Source organism: Triticum aestivum, chromosome 3D (genome assembly GCF_018294505.1).
Source record: "Triticum aestivum cultivar Chinese Spring chromosome 3D, IWGSC CS RefSeq v2.1, whole genome shotgun sequence".
Taxonomy (NCBI): domain Eukaryota; kingdom Viridiplantae; phylum Streptophyta; class Magnoliopsida; order Poales; family Poaceae; genus Triticum; species Triticum aestivum.
In genome coordinates this window covers 315715152-315726294 of record NC_057802.1, presented here as the reverse complement: position 1 = coordinate 315726294, position 11143 = coordinate 315715152, and the positions used below count along the sequence as shown (strand labels likewise).

The 11143-nt window shown below is 44.4% G+C and overlaps 1 protein-coding gene across 1 annotated transcript; it reads right to left on the bottom strand.

Moving 5' to 3' along the window:
• Positions 1–1302: 1302 nt before the first annotated feature.
• Positions 1303–5637, bottom strand: LOC123078608 (kinesin-like protein KIN-13B). Its single transcript, XM_044501174.1, has 12 exons — positions 5339–5637; positions 5079–5249; positions 4203–4394; positions 3997–4098; positions 3802–3879; positions 3633–3714; positions 3390–3549; positions 2995–3297; positions 2679–2897; positions 2142–2598; positions 1996–2061; positions 1303–1898 (listed from the first exon to the last, which is right to left on the bottom strand). Exons 1-12 carry the CDS (start codon positions 5435–5437, stop codon positions 1719–1721), a joined length of 2109 nt encoding a protein of 702 aa, XP_044357109.1. The 5' UTR covers positions 5438–5637; the 3' UTR covers positions 1303–1718.
• Positions 5638–11143: the final 5506 nt, after the last annotated feature.

The window sequence follows — 11143 nt, the reverse complement described above, 5'->3', positions numbered from 1 at the left end:
TGCTACATAATAGCACATCTGCATACGGACATCAGAACCACATTCAACTCTTTTGTGTTTCTCAATAGTCATAAGAAGACAATATGATAGAATCTAAAGCAAAGCAACCCATTCATATTATACTGATGATGTAATAATTCATTGTTTTGACGATCCCACAACAAGCATAGAAGAGCAAAAAAGATGTAGTGGCACTAAATACAACTGGATGTGATCTCACAAGCATAAAATATCAAATTTGAAAAAAAAGGTGGAGTGGCACTAAATACAGTCGGATGTAATCTCATAAGCGTAAACAATTAACGTGGCGCCCAGGAGCTAGGGTGAGGCGACCGCGGTAGGGGAGAAGGCGAGCAGGGGCGATGGGGTCGGCAGAAGAGTCGTCAACAACCGCACACGGGTATCAAAGGTTGTGACACATGACGGCAAGCATGGGGCTTCCTCGGGGGAGATCACTCAGGCTATGGCGATGCTACCCCCATCTGCACTGGGAGGCATCGGCCATGGTTGGTGATGTGCGGGATAACAGCTTTACGGCCGAGTTGGGCAACCCTAGCCTATTTTTTATGGTAGGTCGTGAGGAGTGGTGCGGTTTATTCATTCGGTTCAGCCGATATTTTCAGGCGGGGGAGGGGATGCGGTGCAGGGCCTAAGGGCATCTCCACGGGTGTACATCAAATCGATTCTAAATGTCCGAATCAGATGATTCGGACACTTTTAGTCATTTAATGGGGCACATCAAACGTCCGCGGAGCAGGCAGGGTGTCCGAATTCTGCTAAACCAGTAGCAAACGAAGAAGTGGCTTGAGGAGTCCGGACACGCTATGGACAAGCCTTGGACCCATAGTGAACCAGCTTTTCATCCTCCTCCCTTCTCTCTCCTCTCTCTCTATTAGACAAGAGATGGACATTAGGTGCACCAAATTGGATGACAGCCCCCTATCCGTTGTTTGCGGGCACGTCCGGACATGTTCGTGGATGTGTGGACGATCCTAATTGCCCTTTTTAATGTATGCTGTTGGAGACACCCTAAGCGAACAACGATCGATGGGGATGGGGATGACGAAAGAATGGTTGGGAGAAAAACTAACGTAAGATGAAACCTTTCATGTTGTTTAGGTAACCCTCCATTCACAAATATAAGGTCTTCTAAGTTATACTAAATGTGCGTCAATTAATATGGATCGGAGAGAGATTTTCTGAATCAGATGTATGAGACACGTTTTTGTTCATTTTTTTCAGTCCATATGAAGTTGATAGTAAAAATTTAAAATATTCAAAACATATATTTGCAACTTGAGGTAACCACAGAAATAAGGTATGTGTGTTTGAAAAAAATGCCATGCAACAACATACCGGAATCTTCATGCACCGCAGTAAAAATAGCATATTTGTTGATGAACAAATAGCAGGGTACTCATGTGACGCGGATATACATACACATGGATTGAACGGAAGTACGAAGCACACGCACACCATGGAACGACTCGGGTACAAATATGCTACCGAGTCGGCCACGGCAAGCAGCAGTCAACTAGCCACCTAGTTCTGCATTTGCCGCATCTATGGGTTCAGAACTGCATCGGCGCACCGGGTTCGCAAAGGCGAGACCGCATCGGTGCAGAGCTCATGGGGGCAGATCGACTCTGCTGCCTCTGTCCCCAACTTCCTCATTACCCTCGGAGACGGAGTAGCGGACGAATAGGCCGCTCTTGTGATCAAGGGCACTCGGAATATAGCAGCACGCTATTCTCGTTTAAGCGCCTCTGGAACTGTGCCAGACGATCCTGTAAATCCACAATTCCAGCAGCTTTCTGTGAGAGGATACCGCTTAGTCTTGTAACGTAGTCGTCTAGTTGGTTGCCAGGCTGATCTGCTTCATCTAGTAAGTTCATCTCCTGATGAAACAAGAGGCCATTCACAGGTTAAGGCAAAATAATATGACGACCAATGACAGTGAGTCAGTGACGCAATTTACCATTTTAGGCGACTAACCTCTTTAATGATATCCAGGGTCTCTTCCACCTGCTTTCTGTGAGCACTCACTAAATCTTCCTCTTCCTGCACCAGTTAACAACCATCAAAACCTAACCCCGGACATATTGTATCAACGAAATTGTGCAGAAGTAATAATACTGCACCTGAAGGAGGTCATTCAGATGGTCATCTTCGTCTGGCACAGCCGTTCTAATTGGGTAAGCAACAGAATTTCTCATATTATTCTCCGAAGCTGGATCTCTACCCTTCCGTGCCTGTTGCCTTCCCTGCTGGTACATTGTATCTGGTACCACGGCTATGCCTGTTGCTGCAGTAACTCTGCTTCTTTGTTCATTGAAATAACCACCATTCGCCGAACTGAACTCAGTATCTTCCCTACCCTTGGGTATTCTATCCACAAACGATGGTGATGGCTGTTCTTTGGCATACTGCTGCTTGGGCCAACCAAACTTACTCCTTTCAGTGATATCATTCATTACCTCAGCTGCAGAGAAAGAGGGTACAACCGAAGCCAATGGGGAAGGACTCGATTCTCGTAAAGGTGCAGCGGCCAAAGGCACATCTTTCTTGCTGTTGCTTCCTTTTGACAGACTCTTCACTCTGAAGATGAGAATATGTTACATGTGTTACATGGACAAAAAGCAGCTACTGCAACATAAAGAATGAACAGAGATAAATACCTATCAGCATATCTCAATGTGTTCAGTGTATGTTCACAAGAGCCAGAACTAGGGGAAATGCATGATATCATGACAGTGCGCGAGTCTCCAATGAATGAATCTCGCAAAACTTCAGTCAACTTGCTACCACGGAAGGGAATATGATTCTGATCATTATCGAGTGCTCTGATGCATTCCTTTAAAGCAAGCAAACTTTTATTGATCTCAGCACCCTCAATTCTGCATAATATTTTTCAAACAGCACTTCAGTGTTAGCAAAAATCATATGTATATTCCTTACATAAGACAATAATAGAAGAAAGTTTTGTAAGATAACCTTGTTTGTTTATCATTTTCATTTGTATCAGCACCACGCTCACTGCCAGCCAGGTCAATAAACGACAACTTGCCGGCCAATCTGGGTGGCTTAGACTCATTGCCATCAACACGCCGTTTGATGGCAAGCTGAAGAATGGCATGAGATCGTGACGACTCCTCGTTCGCACCAGTTGTACCAGTACTTCTGGTGGCATTACCTCTCTCAATCAACTCCTTGATAGTTTCAAGATCAGACACCCTGTACTCTTGTAAACCAACAATGCAAACTTTCTGTTTTCCATCTTCTCTCATGCAAAGTTTACTACATGAGGTAATCATTGTTCAGAACTGAAACAAAATTGGCATTCTGCATAGACTATATTTATAAACATAACAGATTTAGGTATAATGTACCTCCTTTCATTAAGCAGATCATACAATTTCCCTCCGTAGATCTCAAAGAAACTAAAAAATAACTGAAACCCCTGATTCCGATATGTATGGTGCATTAGTCTCAAAATGTCCTGGGAGGCCTTTAGAGGAAGTGGTCTCATGGTGTAGGTTTTTCCACTACCTGGATGGACAATGTAAGTTAGGAGTTGTCTTTAGTCTGCTGCAATTTTAGACATATGCATCTAGAGGATGTTGGAGATATACCGGTTTGTCCGTATGCAAAACAAGTTGCCTTTGTACGATTGAAAATAGCAGGAACCACCGGTTCCACTGTTTCACGATAAACCTGTAAATAGAATGAATTCAGGTTGTTGAGAATAAATTTATAATACCTAATACTACAATTATATAGAGTGTGCAGATTATTGATCACCTCATCATTTGAAACGTCCTCATCCAAAACAGCATCGAACACAAATCCATGCTTTTCGACATACTCAGTGAGGTCAACCTGCAGAATTACGTGCCAGGCATCAAGCAATGAGAATAGGCTGCGAGTAGCAAGTTAAGATCATATGGACAAGTAAAAATAAGGCAGAAAGATGGGGATAACATGCTTGGCATGAACCTTAAGTTTAGTCTCATGGACAGTCAAAGAATTTTGTTCAATGTCTATGATATCTTCTTCTTTCTTCGATATCTCCTTCTTGTTCAGAGGTCTTTTGCGCACCTGCATTTAACATTAAACATCAAAGCTATAAAAAGTAGATGTCCTCATAACTTTGTATGAGCCATTGAGAAATATTTAATCATGGAGCGGACAAAGAAACATACCACCACTTTGATTTTGGCAACAGGAGCTGCCTTCTCTTTCTCAGGGAAGGCCTTGAGGTAGTTACTTTCAGCAAAAACAGCGGACTTGCTCATCTGCTTGTCTGTACCAAAGCTCATATTCGAATCTTCAAAGCCTTCTCCATTGGAATAACCAAACTTTTCAGCACCATCATACATTCCTTGTACTTGAAACTGTATATAAATATGAAATTACATTTAATACAGAATTTACAATGTGGGCAATATTATACAGTATGTCCCATTGCTACAACATTAAATATTTTGGTTTACCAGCGATCCTTCATCAGCATACCATCTAATCTAAAGAACTAACTTACACAAATCAATAGATTATATCGAACCATACAGCACAGATTTTCTTTTCCTGAAAATGAAGGTCAAAACCTCCCGGCCTTTGCATCCTCTGTTGATCACAGCCATAAATTCATTAAAATAGATGCAGAACATAGATGCCAAAGCACATATTTGCAGGCAGAGTACATGGCGTGGGCAGCATTGGCAGGAACATGACCAAAATGAGACCCAACAAATAACACCTACGGATGCAGTGCCACGTCTCACCAGCTACCTAAAACTGTACCAAACATTTAATTTCGCACAAGTAACTGAAATTCGCCTAAAACAAGACTAATGCCAAAACAAAAACGAAACAGTTCTTCGTTTGCTTTCCATACACCGATGATCCAAAGAAAATAAAAATACTTCTGAGGACCCATGCGGCCATGCCTCGACAACTGAATTCAGAACGTCAGACCAATAACACGTCCTACAATCAAGAATATTATAATCTAACGCAGCCACACGGGATCATCAGAACAGAAGCAGTACTTATAAAAACTGCAGCTCTCGTCTTACATCGGGGATAAGCTCGGTATCAAAGGCATGGAGGTCGAGCAGCCCGGGGCTGAGCTGGTGCCTCTGGCCCGGAGACTCCCCAGCCGCCGCGTCCCCTCCGCGCAGCCGTGCCGGCGTCGCCGGGTCCACCGACACGAAGATCTCCCCGTCCCCGCGGCGCAGCCCGCCGCGCTGCACGCAAAATCACCCCAAATCCAGATTCATGAGCTAACTGGAGATCACTCGCTGCACCGCAGATCTCGAGGAATCGTTGGCCGTACCTGGGTCCACCTGCCGGCACCGCCAGCCGTCGCGGCATTGGCGGGGACGTCGAAGAGGAGCTGCTCCGAGGTGAAGCGCCGGCGCCCGCCCGCGTTCATAGTCACCGGCGCGGTGGGGCTCGGGCTTCCGGCGCTGCCCTGTGGACTGGGGAGCAAGGAATGCAGGAAATGGGGAGGAGCGGAGCGGAGCAGGGGACAACGGGAGGCGGAGCGAGTCGTAGAGGGGAGTAGAGTAAAGGCCTCTCGTTTCGGACGGAGAGGGGTGGATTTGCAGTTTGCACCCTAGATTTCGACTGACGTCGCGCTTTCACCCCCCAGTTTGAATTTGGAGTGGAAACCAAGGGAACGGGTAGGAAGGGGAAAGTGGGCCGTCATTTGGGGCGAGGGGACCTTTTCTCTTTCGTCCCTGCAGCTTTTTCGGTTCTGGTTAGGCAAGGCCTGTCACCACGAGCTGGTGGGTATGGATTTCGTTTCCCTACTTTTTTGTTTTATTTATTTATTTATTTATATATGTACAGTGAAAATTTTCCGGTTTTGAATGATAGTTAGGTCCCACGACTACATCAACTAATAGGGTGCATAATCGAGTTTTCGCCATGTGGACAGTGTGACAAATCGAACTTACATGGTCTTTAGGTCTCGCTCCCATGAGATTCAAGGGGGGGGGGGGGGGGGGGGCATCGTCAATATGGCTTCTACCGCCACCGTTCAACTTCTCTCTAACATTTCCCATTGCTTCCATGTAGTAGTTGTGCTAGTCATAAAAGAGAGTTGCGTGTACCGTTTGACGTCGTATTCTACAACGATTCACTCTGCACATGTGTTATTCTTGTCCTTTGTTTGCCAATGGCGTTGCTTTGACTTTTAGTTTCATTTACTCCGGTGAGGGTCTCGATTCAAGGGCGACCATCGGTACCCTTTGCGGATCTACTGGTTCTTGGTCAAGTTCTCGTGTGTGGACTCGGGTGGTGAATCTAAGCCCCTTTGTGCGACATTATTGCGCAGCTCAAAGTCTAGAGGTTAGAGTCAGATGGCGAGAGCTCATCGGATCTCAGACAACAAAAAACAAGTGGAAGGTGTTTTGGCGGATAAGACGAGCATGAATCTTGCAGCTGATGAGGACTGGAAGACGGCGATGTCTAATGACGAAGAGGACCACAAGGCTCAGGTCTTAGTGACTAGGAAGCTGTTGTTGCCCTCGGTGTCGCAACTGCAAACGATAATTGGGGCAGGGGGTAGTGCGGCTAGCATGGAGCAATCCCATGGCCTCAGGGCTAGTTTTGTAAGTGATAATTTGTGTATAGTTGATTTCACAAGTTTGGGGACAAGTAGGTGCTTCAGTTATCCTTGTAGGGAATTGTTGGGCCCCTGAGAGTAAGGGTTTGTAGTAAGCAACAAATTTCCTCTGTGAATAACCAAGGTTATGTATCTGTTGGGGGGGGGGGGCTTAAAACGTAATGTTTAATATCTGTACACAGTTAGGAACTTTTTCTTGGTCCCCAACTTGTCTAGTGAGGGTGCCAATCTCACTAGCTTTCTAGTTACAAGGATAAGCATATCGTATGGTAGGAATTGATGATTGTAAGCAAGTAAAAAAGGGTTTAGAGAGTAGTAAAAGGGTTTAGAGAGTAGTAAAAGGGTTTGATTGAGATTTTAAAGATGAGAAATAAATGGACTGGGATCTATAGTTTCACAAGAGGCATCTCTCAAATGAACAAATGAACATGTCATAGGTGTTGTGAACAAATTATGATCGTGTATCGATTAAATTGCAGTTTTTATGATTATGATTATATATACCATGGTTGTTTATAGGCATTATTTCCTTGTATCCATAGACCTTTATCCAACTGTATCTATAACTAATACTTGAAGGAAATATGCCCTACGGATAATAATAAAGTTGTTATTTTGTATTTTCGTATTCATGATAAAGGTTTATTATTCATGCTAGAATTGTATTGATTGGAAACTTAAATACATGTGTGAATACATAAACAAACACTGTGTCCCTAGTAAGCCTCTAGCTCGTTGATCAAAGATGGTTAAGGTTTCCTAACCATGGACATGTGTTGTCATTTGATAACAGGATCACATCATTAGGAGAATGATGTGATGGACAAGACCCATTCGTTAGCTTAGCATATTGATCGTTCAGTTTATTGCTATTGCTTTCTTCATGTTAAATACATATTCCTTCGACTATGAGATTATGCAACTCCCGAATACCGGAGGAATACCTTATGTGCTATCAAACGTCACGACGTAACTGGGTGATCATAAATATGCTCTACATGTATTTCCGAAGGTGTTTGTTGAGTTGGCATAGATCGAGATTAGGATTTGTCACTCCGAGTATCGATATCTCTAGGCCCTCTCGGTAATACACATCATAAGCTTGCAAGAAAATGAGTAAAGAGATAGTTACGATATGATGTATTACGGAACGAGTAAAGAGACTTGCCGGTAACGAGATTGAACTAGGTATGAAGATACCGACGATCGAATCTCGGGCAAGTAACATACCGATGGACAAAGGGAATTATGTATGTTGTCATAACGGTTCGACCGATAAATATCTTCGTAGAATATGTAGCAACCAATATGGGCATCCAGGTTCCGCTATTGGTTATTGACCGGAGAGGTTTCTCGGTCATGTCTACATAGTTCTCAAACCCGTAGGGTCCGCACGCTTAACGTTCGTTGACGATATAGTGTTATATGTTTTGGTGAACGAATGTTGTTCGAAGTCCCGGATGAGATCACGGACATGAGGAGGAGTCTCGAAATGGTAGAGAGGTAAAGATTGATATATAAGACAATGGTATTTGGACACCGGAAGTGTTTCAGGACGTACCGGGAAGGAATCGGGTCATCGGAAGGGGTTCCGGGCGCCCCCCCCCCCCCCCGACAAGTTATGGGGCTTATGGGCCAAAGGAGGGGACAGACCAGCCCATAAGGGGGCTGCTGCGCCTCCTCCCTTGTTTGGCCAGCCCTAGGGAAGGAAAAGTGGGAGGGCTATCCCATCCTGCCTTTCCCTCTCATGGGAGAAAGGAAGGGGGGCACCCTCCCCTGTCTTTCCCCGCACTCCAAATAAGGAAAGGCGGCGCAGCTTGGGAGGGATCCCAAGTAGGATTCCTCCTACTTGGGCGCCTCCTTTGGATGCTCCTCCCTCCCACCCACCTGTATATATGTGGGAGGGGGGCACCTAGCAGACAACAAATGAATTGTTAGTCGTGTGCGGCGCCCCCTCCACCGTTTACACCCCCAGTCATAATTCGTAGTGCTTAGGAGAAGTCCTACGGAGATCACTTCACCATCACTGTCACCACGCCGCCGTGTTGACGGAACTCATCTACTACCTCGACATCTTGTTGGATCAAGAAGGCGAGGAACGTCACCAAGCTGAACGTGTGCAGAACGCGGAGGTGTCGTGCGTTCAGTACTTGATTGGTTGAAGCATGAAGAAGTTCGACTACATCAACCACATTGTGAAAAGCTTCCGCTTACGGTCTACGAGGGTACGTAGACACACTCTCCCCCCTCGTTGCTATGCATCTCCATAGATAGACCATTGTGTGTGCGTAAAAAAATGTTTTCCATGCAACGTTTCCCAATAGTGGCATCATGGGCCAGGTCTATGCGTAGATGATACGCACGAGTAGAACACAAAGAGTTGTGGGCGGTGCTAGTCATACTGCTTACGACCAACGTCTTATTTTGATTCGGCGGTATTGTGGGATGAAGCGGCCCGGACCAACCTTACATGTCCACGCACATGAGACTGGTTCCACCGACTCACATGCAACTAGTTTTGCATAAAGGTGGCTGGCGGGTGTCTGTTTCTCCTACTTTAGTTGAATCGAATTTGACTATGGCCGGTCCTTGAAGAAGGTTAAACAGCAAACTTGACGAATCACCGTTGTGGTTTTTGCCGTAGGTAAGAACGGTTCTTGCTAGAAGCCCATAGCAGCCACATAAAACTTGCAACAACAAAGTAGAGGACGTCTAACTTGTTTTTGCAGGGCATGTTGTGATGTGATATGGTCAAGACATGATGTGATGAACGTTATTGTATGAGATGATCATGTTTTGTAAGTTATCGGCAACTGGCAGGAGCCTTATGGTTGTCTCTTTATTGTATGAAATGCAAACGCCATGTAATTGCTTTACTTTATCACTATGCGTTAGTGATAGTTGTAGAAGCAATAGTTGGCGTGACGACCTTGACGCAACGACGCTACGATGGAGATCAAGGTTTCAAGCCGGTGATGATGGAGATCAGGACGATGCTTTGGAGATGGAGATCAAAAGCACAAGATGATGATGGCCATATCATGTCACATATTTTGATTGCATGTGATGTTTATCTTTTATGCATCTTATTTTGCTTAGAACGGCAGTAGCATTATAAGATGATCCATTCACTTAATTTCAAGATAAAAGTGTTCTCCCTGAGTATGCACCGTTGCTACAGTTCGTCGTTTCGATACACTACGTGATGATCGGGTGTGATAGACTCTATGTTCACATACAACGGGTGTAAGACAGTTTTACACATGCGGAATACTTGGGTTAAACTTGACGAGCCTAGCATGTACAGACATGGTCTCGAAACACTGTAGACCAAAAGGTCGAACATGAGTCATATAGTAGATATGATCAACATAGAGATGTTCACCATTGATGACTACCCCATCTCACGTGATGATCGGACATGAGTTCGTTGATTTGGATCATGTATCACTTAGATAAACTTGAGGGATGTTTACTTAAGTGGGAGTTCATTAGTAATTTGATTAACTGAACTTAATTTATCAGGAACTTAGTCTTGATAGTTTTGCATATCTATGTTGTAGATCAATAGCTCGCGATATAGCTCCTAAATATTTTTGATATGTTCCTAGAGAACACTAAGTTGAAAGATGATAGTAGAAATGATGTAGATTGGGTCCGTGATCTGAGGATTATCCTCATTGCTGCACAGAAGAATTATTTCCTTGATGCACCGCTCTTGATGCACCGCTAGGTGACAGGCCTATTGCAGGAGCAGATGCAGACGTTATGAACGTTTGGCAAACTCGATATGATGACTACTTAATAGTTTAGTGCACCATGCTTTAGGGCTTAGAACCGGGACTTCAAAAAGGTTTTGAACGCCGCGGAGCATATGAGATGTTCCAAGAGCTGAAATTGGTATTTCAGACTCATGCCCGTGTCGAGAGGTATGAGACCTCTGACAAGTACTTTGCCTACAAGATGGAGGAGAATAGCTCAAATAGTGAGCATGTGCTCGGAATGTCTGGGTACTACAATCGCTTGGATCATGTGGGAGTTAATCTTCCAGATAAGAAAGTGATTGACAGAGTTCTCTAGTCACTATCACCAAGCTACTAGAACTTCATGATGAACTATAATATGCAAGGGATGACGAAAATGATTCCCGAGCTCTTCGCGATGCTGAAATCGGCGAAGGTAGAAATCAAGAAAGAGCATCAAGTGTTGATGGTTAAACAAGACCACTAGTTTCAAGAGAAACAGCAAGGGAAAGAAAGGGAACTTCAAGAAGAATGGCAAGCAAGTTGACACTCTCGAGAAGAAGCCCAAAGGTGGACCCAAGCCTGAAACTGAGTGCTTCTACTGCAAAGGAAATGGTCACTGGAAGCGGAACTACCCCAAATACTTGGCAGATAAGAAGGATGGCAAAGTGAACAAAAGTATATATGATATACATGTTATTGATGTGTACCTTACTAGTGTTCGTAGTAGCCCCCGGGTATTTGATACCAGTTCAGTTGCTAAATA